The sequence below is a fragment of the Talpa occidentalis genome, unplaced genomic scaffold (genome assembly GCF_014898055.3).
Source record: "Talpa occidentalis isolate TD23 unplaced genomic scaffold, MPIMG_talOcc4v2.1 talOcc4.17, whole genome shotgun sequence".
Lineage (NCBI taxonomy): Eukaryota > Metazoa > Chordata > Mammalia > Eulipotyphla > Talpidae > Talpa > Talpa occidentalis.
This window is the reverse complement of record NW_023601754.1, coordinates 23,228,761-23,255,289: the sequence shown is the minus strand read 5'-3', so window position 1 is coordinate 23,255,289 and position 26,529 is coordinate 23,228,761. Positions and strand designations below refer to the sequence as shown.

The 26,529-nt window shown below is 36.7% G+C and overlaps 2 protein-coding genes across 2 annotated transcripts in view; one reads left to right on the top strand and one right to left on the bottom strand.

Moving 5' to 3' along the window:
• LOC119249176 (phosphorylase b kinase regulatory subunit beta-like) lies at nucleotides 1-24,796 on the top strand. Its single transcript, XM_037516323.2, has 11 exons — nucleotides 1-29; nucleotides 555-648; nucleotides 4,019-4,102; nucleotides 4,591-4,695; nucleotides 6,395-6,477; nucleotides 6,659-6,749; nucleotides 18,072-18,133; nucleotides 18,218-18,380; nucleotides 19,591-19,672; nucleotides 21,544-21,601; nucleotides 23,729-24,796. Exons 4-11 carry the CDS (start codon nucleotides 4,657-4,659, stop codon nucleotides 23,874-23,876), a joined length of 726 nt encoding a protein of 241 aa, XP_037372220.1. The 5' UTR covers nucleotides 1-29; nucleotides 555-648; nucleotides 4,019-4,102; nucleotides 4,591-4,656; the 3' UTR covers nucleotides 23,877-24,796.
• A 536-nt stretch (nucleotides 24,797-25,332) lies between these two features.
• Nucleotides 25,333-26,529, bottom strand: part of ITFG1 (integrin alpha FG-GAP repeat containing 1) — a 199,685-nt gene continuing 198,488 nt past the window's right edge. The window contains 1 exon segment of the mRNA XM_037518077.1: nucleotides 25,333-25,437. Coding sequence (XP_037373974.1) covers nucleotides 25,333-25,437 — 105 coding nt within the window.

Genomic DNA, 26,529 nt, shown 5'->3' with positions numbered 1-26,529 from the left:
CATGTAGCACTTGTAGCAGAAAGCCAACGGTATGAAATCCAGATGGGTGGCGTGTTCCTGGTGGGAGGTGGGGGAGTGGGGTGGGAGGAACAGATTGCTTTATGCTATACTATTGAGTATGATAGTAGATATTAATATCATAAGCCCCTTGAAAGGGCTTTAATGTCATTAAGGTCATTGATGTCACTTTAAGTACCAGAAATAAGTCTGCTCATTTTTAAATACTTTGATTTTGTTGATGTGAATATTAAAGACTGTGACCAATGCCAATGCTGCTTGGGTATAGTTTTGAGAAATTAGTGCAAACCGATTATGGAGATTCCCAAAATCAGTGCTTACCTGCTTTTTCCACCCCTAGAGTGCCCATCTGATATTTTGTGAAGAACCCACAAGGGCCTCTGGATTCCAAAGCAGATGGCATGTCACTCACATCAGCAAATTAATAAAGTGCCCCAAATTAGCATAATCTCTTCCCTCTTATCCTCCTCCTTCACATTTTTCAAACTATAAATACATTGTCAAAAAATGTCTCTCTTTTTTCCTCTGTTATTTAGCCTGCAAGTTTTCCTCAACACATATGGTATTCAAACTCAAACTCCTCAACAGGTAGAACCCATTCAGATATGGGCTCAGCAGGAACTTGTGAAAGTAAGTGATTATGCTTTACTTTCTCCTTTGTAGAAGTACTAGTTTACAGTGAAGAAGCATAGTTAAAATTAAGTTCTGACATAGGATTATTAATATAGAAATATTTCTAATTAAATTGAAAAACCTGTTTTATCGGTCATTGTTACTAAAAAGATAACTGCAGTGTGTGTGTACACATAATATTCATGGGTGTTGTTGACTCCTACACCTTGCTAAAATATCTATTACTAACCTAAACTAAGCACTTAAGTAACAAATTAGCCTTTATTTTAGTAGTTGTATGTAAAATTAACCTTTACATTTATTCATTTTTCTTTTTATTAACTGTTAAGGAAACTTAAACATTTGACGGTAATAACTACATCTCTTTTTATTTTGCCTTACTATTTGAAATCTGAAATATTCCTACCCCTTTGGTTTTCTGGGTCCCCAATAATTATAAGGTAATATTTGAATTTATCTTGTTACCATTACATGCCCATTTGGGAAGGCATTTAAAGGTGACTTTTGAGGCCATTTTCATGTGCTGATGTGCAGATGGATCCAAAAGTGCTTATATTTAGGAATATTCCTTCTCATTGGGGGTAGGAAATTGTGAGTTTCTACTAAGTATTCATAAACTAGCATTTTTATTTGGCAATTGCTAAAAACATTGGCGAAAACGCTGCAGTGTTTGGTAGACGTGCTCAGTCTCTGAAGTGATCAAAATTGTCAATTAGGTTGATAAAATGGTTGTGGTCAAAGCCTTAATGTTGCAAAAAAGAATAAAAGCTTAGAGGACTGAGAGACAACTCTGCATGGTCCTCAGAGTTGCTGCCACTCTGCCAGGACCACGTGCATTGGCAACAAAACTAGACTCTGGGGGTCTGGTGACCCAGAGCTCCAGCTCTTCCAGAGCCCATAAACCTTCTCTAATAAATTTAGAACTCTTCTCACGCCATCCCTCAAAAAAGAGGTAAGGCTGGATGCAAGGATTCTTAGAGTAGGTAACACTTAAAATCACATCAAGATGTAAATGATGGGAAGCTGGGTTTTGTTTTTTTTTTTATGGTAGAGAAGTTGTAAATGAGATCAAGAGGGAACTGAGGCTCCACAAGGCAAAGAGAAGAGGAAGCAAGGGTGAAGGAGATCTGAGGTCCGGAGCTTGGCGCTGCTCCCTCAGGCACAGGCTGTTTGCTGACACACTTTCGTGGTCTCTCTAAAGCTCCAGAGATAGTAATGAAGGTGGCTGTTCTTTGATCAAGTTGCTCTCGAAGCAAATAAACCTGAATCTGACTTTTATACATAATTTATATTAGCAACTGTGTTTTGGTAGGTGAGTCTATAACTCTCGTAGACAACATACAAGATTTGAAAAATCAGCATCTCCAAATGACTTGAATATGGTATTTTCTTCTTTCATTCCTCAGCAAATACCTGTCCTGTCAGAATACTGTGTGGGGCACTCAGGTAAACTGACTCTGTCCCTGTTCTCAGTGACTCTGAGTCTAGTGGTGTGACAGAAAAATAGTTAATTACTGCCCACTTTGAAAAGTACCAAAGTAGATGTTTATGCAAGGTGCTATGGAATCATAGATGTGGTGGGAAGCACTCTGTTAGAGTAAGGTGAAGACTTGTCACAGATCCTGTCTTATTGTATATTTGACTGTTTTAAAGATGGTCTTAACAAATGGTTTTCAGTTTGGTATGTGGTGTGGCTCGAAAGACGGATTTGTGACCAAGAGCCCACCTGTACACATGTCAAGATGAAGAGTCTGATGGTGGCAATGGTCTCTGTGCTTCAGCTAGCTGCTTTTGAAACACATCTTGTTTAATACAGTGTTCTTTTGACTATGACTGAGCCTTCTCTTCTGAGAATCTGCACCTTCTCTAAGTCCACTGAAGAGGATGTGAGGACGAACAGCTGAGAGCAGAGCTTTTGGTACATGCAGTTAATGATTGTGTTGTGACTTGCCTCATGGAAGATCTGAGTATAGTGCAAATATTCAGTAAAGTACTTTTGGGCCATTTGGTTATTACTAGTTTCAGTGTTTTAAGTAGTGTCAGTGTTTTCAACAGGGGGACAGGTATTGTCTGCATCCTGAAATGAAGGGAACAATTTAGACCCATCTACTTAATTTTATAGACTTGTTATACCTTGACTCAGAAAATGAAGGAAAATCCTTTTGCTGTAATAGAGTAGTAATTAAAGGAAACCTACAAGGATCAGTATACTTTAACCTAGGTATGATAGATTAATATAATCATTAGTCTAAAAGAGGAAATCGAAAGTAGTTTAGGTTTGCATCTATTTCTGAAAAATTGAAAATATTTGCGGGGATGGGGCTCCATCTAGTGTTGTGCACGATAGCTTCAAGGCAGCGATGCAACTTCATGCTTATAAAGCCCTTGTCCTGGCCAGCTGACTTTGTCCAAAGCTACTGCTGTTCCAGAATCAATATTCACAACACATGTGGCTCAGGAGGACATTCAGTTGCTGCCTCATTTATCCATCAAGTATTTCCTGAGTACCAGCTCTATGTTAGACAGTGCCAGCTCAGGGATGTTGTTCTCTAGGAAAACACACTGCAGAAGGAAAATAGACATCAGAGTTAAGCTGTCATATTTGTGTGCCATAGCAGAATGAACAGAGGGTGCTGGTAATGACATTAATTTTGTATACAATGAGGCTGGTATTTGAAATCAATTCAAATCACAATCAGTAGATTGTGTAGAAACAATTTATTTTCCATTTAGGAAAATTTAGGTTAGATTTCTACCTCTTATCAAGTACAAAAATAAATTCCAGAAAGATTAAGGATTTAAATATTTTTAAAATGATTTAAATATAAACTCCCTGGGAGAACAGTTTACAACCTTTGCAAGGGGAAATCTATTTTAGACTAATATTCGTGTCAAAAAGCTGTTAAGGAAACAATACACAGTTTCCTTCCTAAGTATAGCTGAAGAAATATAAACAACATGGCACATCACAGCCCCTTGTGAATTTCCTAATAGAGAAATGTTTGGATTGAAATACCACGTGCTGTAGTAACGTTTGACCTACTGTGCAGACATTCTCACACTGCATAATAGCATTGAAGATGAGCAAACTGGTTCTTTCGTGAACTGAGTATAGCCAAGTGAGTTGTGAGTTTGTAAATTTTAGAATATGGTCATATAGATCTATCTATAAGAGCTCTCAGTGCTTCAAATTTAAGTTGAACTTCATTGCTAGTTTACTTTTGCACAAGTTTCTTGTTGAAAAAAGTTTCCCTGACCCTTTTTCTTTAGAAACATTAGAATTAACGGGCAATAGTGGGAAGGTGCAAAACAAAAGAGAAAAAGCAGATTCCTGCCTCACTCTGCTTTACAAATTTATGTTTTACAGGCTTATTTCCATCTGGGTATCAATGAAAAGTTGGGACTCTCCGGAAGGCCAGATAGACCCATTGGCTGCCTTGGTACATCAAAGGTGCTTATGAAATTTCCATGTAGGGCAATGTTCAGACTATAATACCACAGACTGAACTGATGTTGACTTGTTATGCATCCATGTTCACATTTGTTATATTCTTGGGCTGAATTATTACTTTCTATAAGTAAATCTTATTGTTTTACATGATATCACATTCTTCTAGGAATGAATAAGAATCTCACCACTTTATTATTTCTAAGTGTTGTAAGATACCTGATTATAACAGAATTTACTCAGAGATATTTTCTCATCATAATAAAGGTGGTTACTTTAGGTTTATTAGCATATTGATTATACTGATTCAACCAAGGAACTAAAATTTCTTAATATTAAGAAAGTTTACAAGTTTTACAAGGTATTTTATTAGCTTATTTAGAAATAAACTTCACTTCTAATTTTTATTAGGACTTGTGTTACTATGTCTTTATTACTTTGCCTTTGGTCTGTTTTGTATTTATTTTTATAAAATCATTCATTCCTTACAGATTTATCGCATTCTAGGAAAGACTGTGGTTTGTTACCCTATCATCTTTGACTTAAGTGACTTCTACATGTCTCAAGATGTTTTACTGCTGATAGATGACATAAAGGTAGCTTCAGAACACATTTTATTTGATGAATTTTTCTATTGGTTTTATCATGTTTTTTTAATTTATTTTTTTAAAGAGCATGTATTTTATTCATTTATTTATTTGTTTTTGTTTGTTTATACATGCACTGGGTACAGTCAGAAGCGCGGGAGGGTGAGAGAATTCACCAGAGTCAGAGCGGGGAGCAGAGCAGGCAGAAGGACCAAAGTACACTGCTGAGGGGAGCAGCGGGTGGCAGGAGAGGTCTGCGCGCCATGTGGGACCCTCCTCCGGTGGCCGGGGAGCAGCCGGGGATCGAACCTGTGCTGCAGAGGCTGCGGGCAGCTTCGCAACCTAGCGCTCAACCGCTGTGCCACCGGGGAGGCCCTATCACATGTTATTAAATGAGTAGTCTTAGGTGTCTGGGACACTGGGATAACAACATGTAAAACATGAAAGTCAGGGGCCTCCCTGGTGGCACAAGGGTTAAGTCTCGGTACTATCACGCTGCCGCCAGCCACAACAGCATGAGTTAGATCCCTGGCAGGCCAGGGAGGTAACCCACATGGCGCAGCAAACCTCTCCTATCTCACCCATTGCTCCCCTTAGCAGTGTATTTTAGTAGATCCACTCCCCACTCTGTCTCTGGTGAATCCCTTTACCCCCTGCACTTCTGGCCTAGACCCCAGTTCTTGTATGTATAAATAAATAAAATCTTTAAAAATAAAACTTGAAAGTCAAACAAGATCAGTGAAACTTTAAAGAGTTAGAAGTAGTAGTATTAGAATAATAGATGGACTCTTTTATATAAAATTGTGTGACTTTGCCTATTATACCTTTCTACAAATGAAATGAACAGATATAGTTAATGAAAGCAGAAGGGGAACTGATTTAGAAACCATGTTCATCACAGTAATAGTTTATCTCTTCTTGAACAAGAGTTAGGAAAATAATTTTGTTCATGAAAAATGCTAAGTAAAACTTCAACCAACTCATAACACCCAGTTAGTTACAGTCTTTTCCACCTTTTCCATCTGAGGTGAGCTTAGAGTCATGATCTAGAACATGAAATTTACAGCCAGATTGTGTTTGTTAAAATCTTAGCTCCACTTAGCTCACTAATTATGTAATGTTGGCCTTTTCTGAGAATTAAATGTATTAATATATGTAAACCCTCAAAATAGTGCCTGGCACATAAGTGAAGTATTTACATGTCTTTGATATGATGATGATTATCTCTATGACAGTAGAAAATTAGTCAAAAAAGAACTATCTCTGCATCTCTGATGGTCTCCATACATTCAGTCCAATTTCTTCTACCAGTCCAATCTCTTCTACCTAATAATAAATCCACAATAATGTGGAGTGAGAACTAGTCTTCTAGATGATCACCTTAGGTTGATTTGTTCCCTCCCTGGGGCCATTCTTGAACTATATTTTTTAGGTTACAAAAATAAGCCTTAAAACAGGTGTGACCCAATTACTTTCAATAACAAAGTTCTTGAAATCAAAATGGTTTCTAGCTTAACTTGTATGTATTCATATTTGTACACTTATGTGTCTTAGAACATTTCTATCTCTAAGTAGTCTATACTATCCAAGATTTGAGTGTGAATTATCTTTATAGATGAGTTTTGTTGACTTTTTGCCATTAATGGTTAAGCATCCTGACCAGTTCAGATATTGTAACATTATTCCTAACTCATTATTGTTTTGATAGAATGCACTACAATTCATTAAACAATACTGGAAAATGCATGGACGTCCAATTTTCCTTGTTCTGATTCGGGAAGACAATATAAGGTAGGTTTGTCAAATAACATTCTGAACCTATTGGAAGGCAGGGCCTCCTTATATTTTTTTCTATCCCTCTCAACATTGTGGCAGGGTGCTTTGCATATGTGAAAGACACTTAGATTAGATTACTCCTTTTTCATTTTGTTGTTTATATGCATATTTTCTTTATCTGTTTGTATTTTTTTAGAGGTAGCCGATTTAACCCTATATTAGACATGCTGGCAGCTTTTAAAAAAGGAGTCGTTGGAGGAGTCAAGGTTCATGTTGATCGTCTACAGGTAGTGTTCTGATCATAAATGTGTTTTTGTTTTCAAGACAATTCACAGATATAGATATGTTTCTTAATATATGTTCAATTTAAGGGTTTTGTCTTAAGATTTTATATTGTACCTATCTTTCCATTATTTCCATGTCACCATCTTAGATTATCTGATCCCTTTAATCTGATGCTTTAACTATTATAGTGATGATGCAGCCAGAATTTAGACTTTAATAACTCATTTCTAAGTTCAATTCTGCATCTGTGTGAGTTGGAGAGCAGAGTGGTGAAATGACCACTATATAATCTTGGGCTTCTAGGTACAGGTACAAGTTGCCATGTTCCTAGATCCAGTGTTCTTTTCACTGTTTCACAGTAATAGCTAACCTGAGATAATCCTTGTTCCACTCAGAAAATCACAACATCTAAATAACAGAAGCTCTATGTGATTTTCTATTAGCCATAACAGCTATTCTGTTCAAAATTATCTCCTACTAAACACTCATTATTCTTTAGCTCATATAAATCAAATACTATGTTCAGAACTTTGTGAGTCTCTATCCCTCTGCTCATGCTATGTTATCTGCTTACAATTAACCTGCCTTCTTTCCAAGATCTCTATAGACTTTGAAGTCTTAGAAACTTTAAAGGCTAGTTCTTCAAGACCAGAAATCACACTTTTGTACCTTAATGTCTTTTAATGACCTTTAGCATAAACTGTATAGAATTGTAGTCTATCATAAAGAAAAATAAATAAAAAAGAAAAAAAGGAACATTTCAAGAATTATCTGACATCATGAGTAAAGGCAATATAAGGATCACAGGAATCCTAGAAGGAGAAGAGAGAGAGAAAAACTATGAAAAACTATTTATTTATTTATTCATTTTTTTTAAAGAGGCACGTATTTTATTTATTTATTTGTTTGTTTGTTTGTTTGTTTGTTTATACATGCACTGGGTACAGTCAGAAGCGTGGGAGGGTGAGAGAATTCACCAGAGCCAGAGTGGGGAGCAGAGCAGGCAGAAGGACCGAAGTACACTGCTGAGGGGAGCAGCGGGCGGCAGGAGAGGTCTGCGCGCCATGTGGGACCCTCCTCCAGTGGCCGGGGAGCAGCCGGGGATGGAACCAGCGCCGCAGAGGCCACGGGAAGCTTCACAACCCAGCGCTCAACCGCTGGGTACAGTGAGAAGCACAGGAGGGTGAGAAAATTCACCAGGGCCAGCGGGGAACAGAACAGGCAGACTGACGAAACACACTGCTGAGGGGAGCAGCTGGCACAGCAGGAGAGGTCTGTGCACCATGTGGGACCCTTGCCAGTGGCTGGGGATTGAACTGGCGCTGCAGAGGCTGTGGGCATCCTTGCAGCCCAGTGCTCAACTGCTGTGCCACCAGGGCAGGCCCTGAAATGCTACTTAAAGAAATAGTGGAAGAAAATTTCCCAAACTTGAAAAAGGAAATGAACATAGAAATGCAAGAAGCAAAAAGAACACTAGACTACCTAGATAAAAGGAAAACTACAGCAATACAGATAGTGGTTAAGCTTCCAAGAATCTAAAACAAGGAAAAAATAATGACGCTTATGAGGGAGAAGAAACAGATAACCTACAGAGGAATACCAATTTGGCTAACATCAGTCTTCTCTAAATAAATACTATGGGCAAGAAGAGAATGGAGTGACATATTCAACATATATTCAGCAGCCTCCAAGAAAAACAAATGTCAGCCAAGAATACTCTATCCTGCAAAGCTCTCCTTTCTGTATGAGAGAGAAATAAGGACTTTCTCAGAGAAAGTCTATGGAATTTGCATCCATAAAACCACCCCTTCAAGAAATATTAAAAGTAACTAAGATTTAAACCAAAGAGGAATGAACACAGACCCGAATAAGGGATTAAATAGAACCATAAGACTAGGAACAAAGTGGCAGTAACAGACCTTTACATATCAAAAATTGCTGTAAACATCAATGAACTGAACTTACCAATAAAAAGACATTTGGTATCTAATTGGATTAGGAAACAAAATCCAACCTTTTGCTGACTCTAGGAAACACAATTGAATACCAAAAATAAACATAGACTGAAGGTAAAGGGATAGAAAACAATTCTGCAAACAATGACACCCAAAGGAAGGCAGATAGAGCCATACTTATATCAGACAAAATAGACTTTCAACTAAAAGGTTAATAAAAGACAGTGATGAACACTATTCAGTCATCAAGGGAGTGATACAAAGGGATGACATAATACTCATCAATATATACTCACCAAATGAAGGAACACCAAAATACATCAGACAATTACTATCAAATCTGAAAATAGACATTGGAGAAAATATATATGTGGTTGAAGACTTTAACACCCCACTTTCACCAATGCACAAATCATTGAGACAGAAAATAGTTAAGGACATGATCACCCTAAACGAAGAACTAGACCCCATGGGTCTAATAGACATTTACAGGGAAGAACACTCCCATAAAGCTTAATACACATTTTTTTAAGTGTACATGAATTATTCTCCAGGATTGATGTCATACTTGGTCACCAAATGAGCATCAACAATATAATGAAGACTGAAATCACACCAACTATCTTCTCTGACTCTGATTTGTTCACAAATCAACTATCTAAAGAAAACAAGGAAATAATTTTGTACATGGAGACCAAATGAACTACTGAATAGCCACTGGATTAATGAGAATATCAAAGAAGAAATCAAAACAACCTCAAGACAAATGATAATGAGGACACAACTTTTCAGAAAACATAGGACACAGCAAGAGCAATTCTAAGAGGGAAGTGTATGACAATACAGCCCTACATCAAGAAACCAGAAAGAGCCCAAACAAATCACCTTGTCTCTTATCTCAAGGAACTAAAAAAAAGAAGACCAAAAAAGTTCAAAAGCTGGTAAGAGGAAGAAGTAATAAAAATTAGAACATAAATAAAAGAAATAGAAATAAAACAGTCCAAAAGATCAATGAAACCAAAAACTGGTTCTTTGAAAAAAATCAAAAAAATAGATAAACCTCTAGTTAAGCTCACACAGAAAAAGAGGGAGAAAACTCAAGTAAACAGATTCAAAAATGAAAGAAGTTACAACAGAAATTGCATAAATCCAGTAGATAAAAAAGTGTTACTATGAATATTTATATGCAAAAATTCAACACCTAGACAAAACGGACAGATTCTTAAAATTATACAATCATCTAAGACTGAATAGGAAAGAAATAGCAAACCTGAACAATCGCAAGGAAATTGAAACAGTAATCAAATCTCTCTTAAAAAACAAAAGTCCAGGACCAGATGCCTTCACAAGTGAGTTCTACCAAACCTTTTTTAAAAATATATTTATTTATTTATTTATGCATGCAAGAGCTGGGATACAGATAAGAGATACGGGGGGCAAGAGGACTCACCGGAGACAGAGTGGGGAACAGAACAGGCAGATTGACCGAAGTACACTGCTGAGGGGAGCAGTGGGAGAGTCAGGAGAGGTCTGCTGCACCTCTACCAAGCCTTTAAAGGCAAACTAATACCTGTTCTGCTCAGACTTTTTAAAAAAATCAAGAAAGAAGGAATTGTTCCAAACACATTTTATGAGGCCAACATTACACTAATACCAAAGCCAAAGACAACATAGAAAAAGAAATCTAAGGCCAAAACCAAATGCAAAAATCCTCAATAAAATCTTAGCCAACCAATCCAATGATGTATTGAAAAGATTATACCCCATGACAAAGAGGGATATATACTGCAAGGATGGTTCAACATCTGGAAATAAATCAATGTAATAAACATCAACAAAAAGAAAAGCAAAAAACACATGGTCATATCAACAGATGCTAAGGAAGCTTTTAATAAGATTCAACAGCCATTTATTATGATAACCCTTGAAAAATGGAAGATATATGGAACAAATCTTAACACAATAAAAGCCCTATATGACAAACCCACAGATAGTATCATTCTCATGGGGAAAAATTGAAATACTTTCCACTAAGATCAGTACAAGACAAAGATGTCCATTCTCAACACTGCTATTCAACACAGTATTGAAAGACCTAGCTAGAGCAATTAGGCAAAAAAAAAGACATAAAAGGAATCTAAATTGGGAAAGCAAAAGTACAGTATCATTATTTGCAGATGATATGATAATGAACATGGAGAACTCAAAGACTCCACAGAAAAACTAATCGAAACAATAAACCAGTAAAATGTCAGGTTACAACATCATTACACAAAAATCAGTCACCTTCCTATATACAAATAATGAACTAGAAGAAGAAATTAAGAAAATCATCCCATTTATAATCTCACCAAAAAAATAAATAAATACCTAGGAATAAACCTAACAAAGGAGGTAAAAAACCTATACAAGGAAATCTATATAACATTGTTAAAATAAGTGGAAGGCACAAATAAATGAAAAGATATTCCCCATTTCATGGATAGGAAGAATCATCACTGTCAAAATGGCCATCCTACCCAAAGCAATCTGTAGATTCAATGCAATCTTAATAACAACACAATGGTATTCTGCAAAGAACTAGGACAAAGATTACTGAAATTCATGTGGAACCACAAAAGACCCCAAATAGCCAAAGTTCTCCTAAGAAAAAAGAAAAATGGCAGTATCATACTTCCAGACTCCAAGCTATACTAAAAGCCATAGTAATTAAAACAGCATGGTACTAGAAAATAGACATACAGACCAATGCAAATTGAGAGCCCAGAAATAAAACCACACATTTATGGGCAACTGATATATGAGAAGGGAAAAGTTTATACATTAGAACAAGGAACAAACCAGTCACAAGCTGGGAAAACAAACCAGTGGTGCTGAGAAAATTGGAATGCCACATAGAGAAGAATAAAACTAAATCGTTGTCTCACATTATACATGAAATTCAACCCAAAATGGATAAAAGACTTGGTAGTAAGACCTGAAACTGTAAAATCAATAGAAGAAAACATAAGCAAAGTACTCCACGACATAAACTTCAGATACATATTTGTGGACTGATCTCCAGCATCAAAGAAAACAAAGGAGAAAACAAACTGGGACTATTTCAAACTAAAAAGCTCCTGCACAGTCATAGAGACAGTGGTCAAAACAAAGTGACTCCCTACTGAATGGGAGAAAATATTTGCAAACCGTACATCTGAAAAGGTATTAATATCAAAGATCTACAAAGAGCTTATACAACTCAAGTAAAAGAAAACAACCCAATCAAAAAAAATGGGTACAAGAGCTAAATAGGCACTTTTCCAAGGAAGACATAAAGATGGCTAACAGACATATTTTAAAAAGTTCATTATTAATTATCTTCAGGGAAATTCTAATCTAATACACAATGAGATACCACCTCATACCTGTGAGAATGGCCCAAGTGAGGGTGTAGAGAAAAGGGAACTCTATTACACTGTTGGTCAAAAGACTAAAAATGAATCTGCCATAAGACCCAGCAATCCCCCTTCTATGTGTCTATCTAAAAAATACAAAAAATACAAAATGAAACCTGCACTCCCATGCTTATAGAAGCACTATTAACAATAGCCAAGAAATGGAAACAGTCTAAATGCCTCAAAACAGACAAATGGATCATGAAGATATGGTGTATATATGCGATGGAATTCAACTCAATAATTAGAAACTCATGCCATTTGAGGCAACATGGATAGAACTGGAAGGAAATATTCTCAGTGAAGTAAGCCAAAAGGAGAAAGAAATACCAGAGGTTTTCAATTATACATGGAATATAGAGAAATCAAGCAACTGATCAGATGAAAACAAACTCTAAAACCAAGTCTTGAGAGCAGACCATAGATCTGAGTCGTTCAGGAAGGTAGGAGAAAATAGAGGGTAGGAGAAGGGAAGCATATAAACTGCAGGGGGAGGAGACCACAATGCACTCCGGTGGAGGACTATGGGTGCTTTGGCAGTGGCAAAACTTTGGTGACCACACCTGAGGGGAGAAATACTATATTGTGAAAAAATAAGCAAGGATATTAAAAAAATAGATTGTAGTCTATCGTGAACTTAAATGGATCATTTCTTATAAAATTCGTGATCACCTCATAAAGTAGAAAGTACTCAATACTGAGTAAGAGAGAGTAGTCTATGTAAGTAAGTGGTGGTTTATATACTCATTCACAGGTTCTTGTGTTTTGCATACTTGATTGAATGTTATTTAAGTTTTTGAAATCTTTTTCCACTGGGGCAATTTCTTTTATATTTACCTTGCAACTTCTCCACTGATTTTTGTAGTTTGGCTATTTTATTTTTAATTTTCATTTTTCAAAGTACCCTGTTCTTATTTTCTAGATGTTATATTTTGTCTGATCTTTTTGAGAATGTTAACTAAAGAATTTTGAAAATTCCTCTCTGTATTATCTCTTGAAGATTTCTTTTGTTTCAGGGGTTACTTTTCATATTGGAGACATTTATCCGATGTCTGATAATTTTTAGCATCTATTCATTTTTTATTTTATTTTATATATTTTTTACACCATTTTTCATTTTTGTACAATGTATGCATTTGAGTAAGAATGTATACATCTTAAGGAAGCTGTGTGTTTGGAAACCAGGATCTTGTAGTTTTGGATTCATTTACAACATGGTCTGGGGGCAAGGACACTTTTTGGTATTTGGAGGTTTTCTTTTCCCTGGGATCTTCAGATTCTCCAAAAAACAAACATTTAACTTCCTGATTAGGGACATCATTTTGCTCATGACCCAAGAGCAGTGTGGAGGAAGAGAATCAGCTGTTCCCACTGTGCTGTGCATAATTCCTAACTTACCCATTTTTTTTTAAAGATTTATTTATTTATTTATTTATACAACAACCAGGGAACAGGCCAGATGCGTGGGAGGGCGAGAGGATTCACCAGAGACAGAGCGGAGAACAGAACAGGCAGACTGACAAAATACACTGCTGAAGGGAGCAGCGGGTGTGACAGGAGAGACCCTTGCTGGCTGGCCAGGATTGAACCAGCGCTGCAGAGGCTGTGGACAGCTTCACAGCATGGCGCTCAACCACCTGTGCCACCAGGGGAGGCCCAACTTACCCATTGTTTAATCTTTGTATTTCCTGCTCTCTCTTGAATACAGTCTTTAACCAGGAAGTAAGTCTCTTTTCATCTTATAAAACTGAAACTCTAAACACATTAAATACCTCCCCTATTTCCCTCTCCTCAATCCATGTCTTTTCTTTAACACAGTAAATGAAAATGGCACCCAGTGCTTTTCTTGGGTTTTATTTCAGGCCCTTTCAAACTTCCTTAGCTGTGGTCCAGTTTCCCTCCCCAGCTCCATTACCCAGGAAATCTCTCCAAGCAGTAGCTTCTCAGCCCTGTTTTCCACTCCCCATGTAAACTGGTTAATCTTATATATATATTTATAATCATAAATATGAATATATAAAACAAAACTTAGCAGTTTCAGCAACCAATTGAATTTTTTTAATCAAAGCTCTAGAGATTGCTAATAAAATTTAGCATGTCCCTGTTAACTCAAATTAAACATTTACTTTATGGGCTGAATTAGCATATTAGGGTGGTTAAGCTAATAAAAATAGAAAATATTAAATCAAAATTGTTATGTTCCCAGTATTAACTGTAAGCTTACAGAATTAATAATTCTAGACTCATTCTTACATACCCTACATTATAAGCTAGTATCAAATCCATTTTTTTCTCTACCCTCACATTAAATCCAAAACCTAACCACTTTCTATCACTTCCTCACTCACGAGCCCAATAGCACTAGCCTGATGGTCCAAGCTGCTATCATTTCTCACCTAAATATTTGCAGTAGTCTGCCAATTTCTTCTAATCCTGTCTGTTAAGAAGGCAATTAGATTATATATCCTAAGGCGCCAATGACCTGTCTCATACAAGATGAAAACCAAAGTTCTTCCAGGGGTTTACATGCTATCCTTGATCCGGATCACCTTCTCTGGCCTCAGTTCTATCATTCTCCCCTTCTCTCCTTATTCTGCTTCAACCACACTGTCCTGCTCACTGAGTCTAAAATACACCAAGCATGGTCAGATCAAGAAACAGAATCCAACATTTGCTGAATCCAGAAGACAGACCTAAGCTCCAAAGACAAACATAGGCTTAAAGTAAAGGAATGAAAAACAATTCTACAAGCACATAGGACTCAAAAGAAGATTGGGATTATTTTTCAGACAAAATTAGTTTCCAATTAAAAAAGCTAATAAAAGACATGGAGGGACACTATATTAATGACTAAGGGAACAATACATCAAGAACACATAACACTCATCAAAATATGCTCACCAAATAAAGAAGTACCAAAATACATAAAGCAACTACTACTAACTCTAAAGGCAGATATAGGGAAAAAAACATATTTGTATTGGGGACTTCATACCCCACTTTCACCAGTGGACAGATCAACTTGACTGCAAATAAACAGGGATACGATAGCATTAATTAAAGATTTAGAACATATGGACCTAATAAACATCTACAGGGCAGTGCTCCCCCCAAAATCAGAATACACATTCTTTTCCAATGTACATGGGACATTCCCTAGACTAGACCACACCCTGGGTCACAAAACAAATATCAACAAATTCAAAAAGATTGAAATCAATCCTAGTATCTTCTAGGATCATAAAGGTATCAAACTAGAAATCAACTATCAAAAGAAAACAGGGATATCCTATAAAATGTGGAGATTGAACAATGTATTATTGAAGGACCTCTGGGTTAAGGAAGAAATCAGGAGGAAATTGAAAAATACCTCAAAACAAATGATAACAAGGACACAACTTTCCAAAACTTATGGTATGCAGCAAACACAGTACTAAGAGGGAAATAAATAGCAATATAGAGCCACATCAAGAAACAACTTAGGTATACCTTCCCTCTTGTCAATTGCATTTTCTGCAATATGGAGGGAGTTGGAGGAGAGAATGCTAAGTGACATAAGTCACAAGGAATAAGATAATACCAGACGGTATCACTAATATGTGGCGTATAGAGGAGCCAAACTAAGAACCAGAAAAGGACAACCTTAAAATCTAACTTTGAAAAGTGACTATGGAGCTAAAGCATCCAAAGGGAGTATTTGGAGGAGTAGGAACAAAGAGGCAAGGAAACACAAAGGACTAAGGTGGTGGTATTGGATGATTTATTGGCAGTTCCCCTACGGTGGTATTACCTAATGTTACTACAGTTAAAAGGATAAATTACTTTTAAAAAATGTCTGGAGTTTCTTTCTCAGTTTGCTGTAATCTACATTCTCCGAGTAGAATTTGTTTTGACCACTGTGACCCAGTGTTTTTCCTGGGTTCTAGATTATTCTTTAGGTCCCAACTAACATCTGAATTGAATTGAACAAAGCTAGATTCATGACATGCAGTGCTACTCTAGTACCTCCAGATCCAATACATACAAAGAGGGGATCATGCTAGTTTACTTCTTGGCCTGCCTGAGGATCTGACAGAGTATGGTTGTGGGAAAGACCTCAGGCCAGGAAGGAGAGAAAGAACAAATCTGAAAGACCTTGGACTAAGTCACTGCCTCCATTTCTTATTTCTTCCTTCAACTTCTCATCATCTGAGTTAACACATATGATTTGTTTGGTTTTTGTCTATTTCCTATACATCACCAAGGTCAATTTCAAGAGAGCACGGATTTTGTGTATTTTGTTCATACAATATCTTGCATAGTACCTAACATAGGGTAGGTGTTCAATAAATATTTGTCAAAAAAAACAGTTGACTAAACAGCAAGATGTAGATGTAAGCTTGCATCTTAGGCAGTATCACTCAGTAAACTTGTATTGTGTTTAACACTGCTGTCTACCCAGCAAAGACTCTGAATGCTGGTTCACATAAAAATGTGCATGTCAGTTGCATGTGACTCAGATTGTAGAAGAAGGCCTTTTGTGTAGTTGCAGGTCATTTAGCCCTCATGCCATTTGTGGTGGCTGTTGGCTCATGATCTACTTTGTTACAAATTTCCACTAGAGAAAACAGCACAACTCTGGGTGCTTAGCCAGAAAGAACAACATTCCCTATATCCCGTTGCTTCATATTTGAAATGTGCAGTGAGAAAAACAGAGAAAGTAATAAATGTAAGATAATTTTGATTGAAAAATTGCCTTTTAAAATAATAATTTATGATTTTTATGTAGTCGATTTTTCAGTTTTATCTGACAATTCATCAGGTAATTAGAAGTCACATATGTTGCTAAAAATTATTGGGGTTACCATTCATTATCATTTATATTGTTCAGTATGAACCACTGACAAACAATAACTATGCTTGTAGATTTTAGCCTCATTTAGTTTGCTCAAACTATAATCAGGAACTATTAGAAAATACAATTGCCAAATATTGGTTGCAGGAATGGAGAGAAGCTCTGGCCTGGATAATCATCACCTTCTTGAGCCTGAAAAATAGAGACTTGACAGTCTACCATCCATGCATAGCACTGAAATACATTGTAATAACAGAATCCAAAGTACAATTTCACAGTCTTTTCCAAAAAAATTTTGGTATATCATGTTTTTTATTTCAAAATATTTTTAAACATTTTAATAGGTACTAATTTCATTTCCAATTTCAAAGTAAATGTTCACAATTCTAAGAACAGGGAGAAAATATAGTTCATCTCAGACTGATTTTCCCACTGACAGTTCCTTTCCAGTTTTATTTTCTGGAAGTTTTCAAGAACAATATTGAACAATTATACCTATAAAAACTTGTAGCTTCATGTGTTTGTTCTATTTCAGGGGGAAATATATTCTATTTCTAATCAGAAAACCTATCTGATTTTAAAATGCTACCCTGGGCCTCCCCTGGTGACACAGCCGTTGAGCACTGGGCTGCAAAAACTGTCCGCAGCCTCTGCAGTGCAGGTTCGATCCCTGGCCGCCAGTGAGGGTCCCACATGGTGTGACAGACCTCTCCTGCTGCCCCCGCTGCTCCCCTCAGCAATGTAATTCATCAATCTGCCTGTTCTGTTCCCCGCTCTGGCTCTGGTGAATTCTCTCACCCTCCTGTGCTTCTGACCGTACCCAGTGCTTGTATAAATAAATAAATAAATCTTAAAACAAAAGATAGCTATTATTAAAAAATTAAATAAATAAATAAAATGCTATACCTCAGAATCATGTGCAGTTGTTGTTAGCCAGTGTTTTCTCAATTTAATAAAACTGCTTAAGAGTTTTGTGTATTTTTTAAATAAATTCTTTTTTTGAAGTATTATGTACTTATACAGTAGCATATGTGCAGATCCGAAGGGTATAGCTTGATGAACTGAAGAACTGTAAATGTTTTTTCCATCATGTTTCAGACATTGATCTCTGGAGCTGTGGTAGAACAACTTGACTTCCTACGAATCAGTGACATGGAAGAGTAAGTCCCTTTGGGTGATTATTATGTTTCCCGAGTTCACATTACAAGTGCAGGAAATTTGGAATTTTTTCTTTTAATTTCTAGAGTTCCAGAATTTAAGAGTTTTGAAGAACTAAATCTTCCCAAACATTCAAAAGTCAAACGACAAAGCAGCACCCCCAACGCTCCTGAAGTGGAACAGGAGCCGGATATCGTGATCACAGAATGGAAAAACAGACCTACCCACGAAATTCTTCAAAAACTGAATGTGAGAAAAATTCCCACAGTCCCTGAGTGAGGTTGGCAGAGCAGAAACTCCCAGGGGCAAGCCATAATTTGTCCTCTCAGAAAAGGTAGCGATTAACCTGGAGATAGACAGCCTGTCTACATGGGGCAGAACTAACAGGTTGTTCTCATGGTCTGACATTATCAGGGATGCCTCAAAGATTCTTCAAGAGTGGGGATGAGTTGAGTCACCATGGATGTAAAGGTATTGTATGGACCGTGACAGAAATTAAATCAAGATAATTGCCCATGAGTTGTCTGGATCCTCTTTCAGGATCTCTTTTCCCCCAACTGAATCTTCTCTTCTGCCTGCATTTTTGGTCTAATGCTTTCTTTAAGTCTTTCAGTCACTGAAGAAAGCAATCCTATGACCACATGCATATTAATGCTGTGTTAGAAATCTACTGTTTTATCTTCCCAAAGGTTATTTGCATTTTTAAAGATGAGGGTGGGGGTAGAGTATAGTACTTGTCAGGGGAGTAAAAGTCTAGTGGTAGAACTATAAACAGTGTGACATACCATTGGATCATACAAATGTGAGCATGTCCTGCCAGACATCATTAGTCCTTGTTATTGATTGACATTATCAATATATCTACATAAGTATGAGTATGATGTAGTAGGTGTAAACGACATGGCACTGTGCCCTAATATATAGACATATATAGCATATTTATAATATATGTCTATATCTATGTCTATATAGATTTATAATATGTCTATATAAATCTATGTATTTCTCTCTCTCCCCCTCTCTTTCTCCCTCTCCCTCTTTGTCAATCTCTTTCCCCCTTTATCCATCTCTTCACAGTAGGTTGATAGCCACATGGTCTTCCACTTAAGAATGTAATGTCAGGAAGACAGTGGTTAAATGACTTGGCTAAATCACACAGAGTGGCACTTTAGTATTAATGTTTGTAAGATAATATGGTTTATTTTGTTTCCTCAAAAATTTGATTAAATCCTGCTACCCCAGGAAGTCAACCTGTCTACCCTATATGTCTCCAAGGTATTCAAAATAAATAGTTATGTAATGTCAGCTTATGCTTGGTAGTATATTGATAATATTTGCCTTTCCTCAGTTCCAGGAAAGAATATTTCCTCTTTCCATCTTGTGGTTTCATGTTTATCTATCCCCTGTAGTAACTTTGCCCCCAATTTATTCCAGTTACTCATAGTGATTTACATTTCAGGACTGCAGTTGTCTGGCTAGTCAAGCCATCTTGCTGGGTATACTGCTCAAAAGAGAAGGCCCCAACTTCATCACAAAGGAAGGTAAGAGTGCAAGTCTAAGCGAAGATTTTAAATAATAAAACCACTCTGTTCTTGAACATATATCAAATATGCATAATGAATATCCACCAAAATGTTACAAGTTATTTTCTCCTCATTAAACCTTTTTTTTCTTATTTTTAAATGGAAGATGTTCATTCATACCCCCTAGAGTGGAATAGACTGATGTATGAACTCCTAAATTGCTCTCATGCAGTGATGCTTAATTGTTTCTCTTATTATCTGAATGGTGCTGGAGCCTGGATTCTCCCTATGACAGTTAACCTCTGATGACTCCACAGTTGTTTATTGACAGTTTCTGTTCCAGTTTTATTTTATGGAAGTTTTCAAGAACAATATTGAATCATTATATCTATAAAGATTAGTTCTCTCATGATCTGTAGCAGCCATTTAGAATGGAAGATGGCACTTAATAAAACTGCTGTAAAGATTGTTAACAAAGATTAAATCATTTCAAATCATGTCCATGTCTGTTTTGCTTTAAGGATGAAAGCCAATTATTCCTGAAATCCACACTTGTATCTTGAATTACTACTGTAAGGAATCTTTGAATTCTATATCATGGTCTGCTTCTGGTGTTTTATAGTACAGAATAATGCAGAATACATTTCAAGTACTTGATGTCTAGCTACTCAGTTTTTGCTTCATCTGAAAATCCCCTGTCCAGAGGGACATGTTGGTTTAGTTAGGAATGGAAATTGAGTTAATAAATAGCAGTGTAATTAATAAGACTTGTAGCTTTGCTGTGAACCATACTTCATTGTTTATTCAATTGAGATCTATTTTTTGCATTATTATAGCTAACAGCTTACCTTCTTGAGCATTAAACAGATGAATTAAATAGTCTTAATTTTCTTAACTGGTTCAAAGGCAGATTTTAGGCAGATTTCAGTTAAAATTCATCATCTTTCTAGTAGTCTTGATAGTATAAGCAGAATGCCAATCATACTGAGGCTATTCATTGAATTTTATACCTCAAAACAATGGGATTTTTAAAAAATGGATATTTTATTGGGAACTTAGAATTCAAAATAGTTATTTTAATAATTCTTTAAAATGAAATGTGCATAAAATAGTTTCTAATGAAAATAATGAAGCAACTCTTTTTAATAACTTTTATAAATTTGGGAGTAATACACATCTTTTACTTAGATGTTTGAAAAGACTAAATCTGTAAAAACCTTATGATACATTGAAAATCCTAAGTATCTACAGAGTCTGAATGTAATTTCATCCAGTTTGTTATAAAGCTATAAAAGTAACTTCAAGATAAAATTATAAAAATTTGTTCTTTACCCTTGTTTGCTTTTGGTTGCTCTGTCCAGTCATGTGTTCATTTATGGGCAAACCAGTCATGAGGCAAGACCACAAATAAACTGTGACTAAAGAATGTAGCCCAGTGGTGTCTTTTGAGAACTAGTATTTATTGGAGTGCTCACCTACATATCAGTCTCAATAAAGTTTTGTTGAACAAACAAATGAAGAACCATATGTACTCAGAGTCTACAGTGTTTGCTCATTTGATATATTGTTTTTTAATTTTTTACAGTAAATTAAAATAACTTATTTTTATGTGTTATAAGCTCTAGATACATCTAATTAGATAAAAATAAATTTTAAGAAATACAGTACTCACCGAAATCACATATTCAAACTAAACAGTACCAAGGGCTGGTGACATTCATGCTAGATGTTTGGGTTGCATATTTAAGTATGTCAGGTAGTTCAGAACACTAATGGATAAGTGTATCAATTCTAAGTGGAAAATTGACACAGATTTTTTTTTAGGAACATAATTGTTATACATTTAATTAAAACTTACTTCAACAAAGACTCTATTATCTAATGTCTAGGTACCGTATCTGATCACATTGAGAGAGTCTATAGAAGAGCTGGCAGCAAAAAGCTTTGGTTCGTATTGGTGTCCTTGTCACTGTGTTTTATTTTTTTTGTGTGTTGTCATATTCAATACCAATGGACTAATCTTAAAGATTTATCCTTATTTTTCTTCTAAACGTTGAGGTTACAGTACCATGACTGTCTACTTGCTCTGCCTATATTCCATTGTATCATGGCTTTTCCTAGATATTAAAAAAAAAAAAAAAAAAAAGACCTCCACAGGAATAGAACCTGGAGAGTATTTCCTGAAATGATATGCTAATGACTCTTCCCTGCCCTGCACCTCCTCTGTCCCAGCAAGGTGCTTTGCTGCTTTGTGTTCAGGAAAGGTGTTCTGTTATGAAAGGCCATGAAGAGACCAGTGGTTCTTTTAATCATAAGCCAAAGTAATGTACTTAGAAGGTAGTTCTCCTGCCACTTAAGTTGAATGAATACCAGAGTTTATAGGTACTTCATAAAAAGTAATTGATATGTTCTACAGAGGTAGTCTCTTTCTAGGGATTGAAAAACTTTCTGGTAAGTTGAAATAAAATTGTTTAAATTCACAATGGAGTAGGTATGCCTAAATGCATGACCCTCTGCATTTTGAAGCAATTCTAACAGTTTTACTAGCAGAATCTAACACTTTGAATGTATATATATTTATATATACTTAATGATCTGTTTTTATCTTATTCTGAAAAAAAAATCTCAAGCAATGTCATAAGAACCCCTTCAGCCTCAGTGAGTCTGAGGTTTCTAATTTCTAAAATAAGGGGACTAGACAAAACAATCTCTTAGCAGTATTTTGGCTCTATAATTAATCTAAATATACCATTCTGACCCAGAAGAAATAATGTAATAATCCTATGGTTAAATCTCAAGTTTTCACTGTAAATTCTTGGCACAGTAAGGCTTGCAGCCAAGAGATGTTGCTTTCTTTAGCCAGTTAGTTACAAGTATGGTCTGTAATCTTATTTTTGGCTAAGCCAACTAGTTTTTTCTTTATATATTGTACTTGCACATTAGATAAACCATTAACTAGCAAACATTTAGAATGCTGACTGTTATGCTTAAAAAGAACAAACGCCTTAATGCATTTTCCCTTTTATGACTTTCTACTGACACACCCAGGTTGACGGTGCGCTATGGGGCTGCGTTTACCCAGAAATTTTCTTCCTCTATAGCCCCACACATTACTACTTTACTGGTACATGGGAAACAGGTAACATGCACAGAATGTGGAAGCTCAAACTGCTTGAAATGTGTGGGCTTATTTGCATTCCTGAGGGTTAAACCTGTCTTTTGGTCTTATAGTGTGTGGATGAAAGCTTCTCTAAAAATTGGAAGTGTTTGTTCACTAACTTTACAATTGTTGACTGAATTTTCTATTTTGAGATGAAAGAATATAAATACTTTCTATAGGTCAGCTACCATGGATATCCTGAAATATAAGAAAACAGTTGTAACCTACTTGTTTTTCTCCATTCAAAAGTTCCACATGAATTTTTAAATGCTTGCAGAAAAAAATGTCGTATTTATTGCATGTGATATGCTTTAAAAAAAATATGTTCTCCCTACAGTCTGAGACTTTCAGAAATGTAAAAGGATAGCAGTGTGAATTTTGTCCCTCAACATTCTGACTTTATCAAGGAAAAAAAATGCTGATATTTCACTCTAGCACTTCCTAAAATTGAATGCTAAGCGATTTCCCTAATCCAGGCTTTTAATTATCTAATACCAAAAGAAATATGACTTCATGTGGCTGTAGAAATAGGTGGCATGTACCAGTGCTACACTGAATCATAAATTATATCAATGCAAAATCAAACTACCCACTTGATTCTTACCTTAGTCCCCATCAAATAAATAGTTAGGCTCCTTTTTCTTTCTTTTCAAATTGACAGTGGCACCAATATTGCTTTTGGGGTCATGCTGGTAGCAGAGGTGAAGATGAGGGATCCCTCCCCAATTTTGGATGGCTCTGCATTCTAGGAAATTTCAACTGCTAGGTCTACTTTCTTGCACTCAATGTTCCTCCCAAATTATTGTGCCAGGATCTAATTGTGCATATTTTTAAGACCCCTTAACCGGAAACCCCATTCATTGATCATCTTTTAGATCTGTCAATGTCTGGCCTGCTCTCTTCTTTGCCCCCAGGTCGGTTGTACGCCGCGCAGCAAGTCTTTTAAGTAAAGTAGTGGACAGCCTGGCCCCATCTATTACTAATGTATTAGTGCAGGGCAAACAGGTAAGTATCTTATTTTCAGACTCTTACTTGGTCACAGTCACAAAGGTTTCTGGGTAGGACCCTCTTTTTCAGACCTGGTAAGCCTTATTTTCACAGGCCTCTCACATGCATATTCATAACAGCTTAGGCCATTTGTACAAAAGGCTTCTTCCCCAAGCAAAATCTAGTCTTAAAGATGCACAGTTCCTAAATAAACCTTCCTTCTTCCTGCCACTTCTTAAATTTTTCAACTTCTGTGTTAACTTGAGGTCAATGAAGAAGCTGATGCAGAAAGCTGAATAATAACTACAGGAGCATTCCAGGCAGATTCAGGACAAGGAGAGCAAAGACAATTGAATAGCAAAGAGTACATTTACCTTTTGCTTCACATGACATTCTTCTCCCCCTTAGAAATGCTTTGCTTCTGCAGGTCCTTGACCCTCTGGGACACCTCTCTTGCTGGCTCCTCCCCTCCCCCAGCGCCCCTTCTTGTTACCTCCTCCCCAATGGCCTTCTCCAGTAGCAGTGGCCCCTCTCACCTCTGGGTTCTCACAGCAGGCTGTGACTTTTCTTATAGTCACAGTCTGCCCTGGGTGCCAGTCCATTTGAAAGTGCCTCTCATGCCAGGACAGGCTGAGAATCTCTGGAGGCCAGGACCCAGGTCTTGTCCAGCACCTGCCACTAGGGGTCCAAGATGGACCTGACTTAGATAGGCACTTGGTGAACATGGGTTGAATTGAGCTTGTACATGTATGTATGCTGAGATGTGGCTGCTTGGTTTTTTGTTTTGTTTTCCATAAGCTCTAATTACCTGCCTGAAACGCCATTTGGTTGGAATGAAACCTATTTGCTTTCTTTTTGTTTGGGAAAATGTGTGCTTTAATGTGTTTTCCTGACAGTTTACCTCTTATAATATTGAATAATATGAAATACTTTAACCCTCTTCAGTGGAATCTACCCAGTACTCATATCGTAGGACTCTTAATTTATTAAAACTGAAATTATTTCATCCTGATATCTAACCTTTAAGATGTTAGGAAAATTATTTATTTTATCCTATAATCTTTAATAACAATGATGAAAATGATTGCACTAATAAAAAACTCCTGAGAAAAATTAACTCACTTTTTACATATGTTATTTTCTCTGCTTTCTTTAAATTATTAAAAATAATTTTAACTACATTCATCTGCTTAAATAGACCACAGGACATAATTTATCCAGTGCCTTTCCTCACTACCACAGTCTAGCCTGGACTCAACCACTATGAAAGTAAAAGTTCTTTGGGAAGCTTTTCTTCCTTGGATTTTAGACTCCTGCAGGGGTATCTAAAAATATCACTAATTTTACTGATATGAGCCTATGAGAAGGTTTTAGAGATCTTTGAGGTGACTTGAACTAGGCAAGGGCATAGGTTAGAGTTGGTCGTGTCCATTCTGAGATGCTGACTCTCAGCTCTCCACATCTGAGGAATCTAGAGCCTAACCTGAGACTGACTGGACCATTCACTTGGGTCCACATTTACAGAACTGGGCTAGGCCTGGCAGATGGACAGCTGCACTTCAGGAGCGTGAAGTCCATGCATTAACAGCATCTGCCCCTTTATGAAAAAGAATTGAAAATTGGTGGATTTGAAACCCTGTGGAAAAAAAAAAAAGAAGGGAATGGAGGCATCACTCTCCCAGATTTCAAACTATATTGCAAAGCTATAATAATCAAAACTGCATGGTATTGGAACAAGAACAGACACATGGACCAATGGGGCAGAATAGAAAACCCAGATATAAACCCACAGATTTATGGTCAACTAATCTTTGACAAAGGAGCAAAGAATATGCACTGGAGCAAAGGAAGTTTGTTCAACAAATGGTGCTGGGAAAATTGGGTTGCTACATGCAGAAGAATGAACTTGACTACTACTTCACACCATTCACAAAACCCCACTCAAAATGGATTAAAGAATTAGACATAAGGGCCTCCCCTGGTGGCATAGGTGGTTGAGCGCCACACTGTGAAGCTGTCTGCAGCCTCTGCAGTGCAGGTTCAATCCCAGCCGGCCGGCGAGGGTCCCACATGGCACTGCAGACCTCTCCTGTCACTCCCGCTGCTCCCCTCAGCAGTGTATTTCATAAGTCTGCCTGTTCTGTTCCACGCTCTAGCTGGTGGGTCCTCTCACCATCCCGTGCATCTGGCCTGTACCCCGATTCTTGTATAAAATAAGTAAAATAAATCTTTAAAAAAAAAGAACTAGACTTAAGACCTGAAACCATAAAATATATGGAAGGAAATATAGGCAAAACACTCCATGACATGCACCTCAAAGACATCTTTACAGACACATCACACAAAGCAGTGATAGTGAAGGCAAAGATGAAAAGCTGGGACTACATCAAATTAAAGAGCTTCTGCACAGCAAAAGAGACAATAACCAAAATGAGGGGAAACCCCACTGACTGGGAGAAAATTTTTGCACCCAGCACTAATGATAAAGGACTGATCACAAAAATCTGCAAAGAGCTGATGAGACTCAACAAAAACAAAGAAAATAATCCAGTCAAAAAATGGGCAGAAGAACTAAAAAGAAACTTCTCCAAAGAAGAAATTCAAATGGCCAACAAGCATATGAAAAAATGTTCAACTTCACTTGTAATCAGGGAAATGCAAATCAAAACTATAATGAGATACCATCTTACACCAGTGAGAATGGCACATATTAAAAAAAACTAGCAAT

Coding starts and splice junctions, on each gene's coding strand:
- LOC119249176 (XM_037516323.2), top strand. CDS start 4,657: ATGTCTCAAGATGTTTTACTGCTGATAGATGACATAAAG. Junction 4,696..6,394: donor TGCTGATAGATGACATAAAG/GTAGCTTCAGAA, acceptor TTGTTTTGATAG/AATGCACTACAATTCATTAA. Junction 21,602..23,728: donor GCTGGCAGCAAAAAGCTTTG/GTTCGTATTGGT, acceptor CTTTGCCCCCAG/GTCGGTTGTACGCCGCGCAG.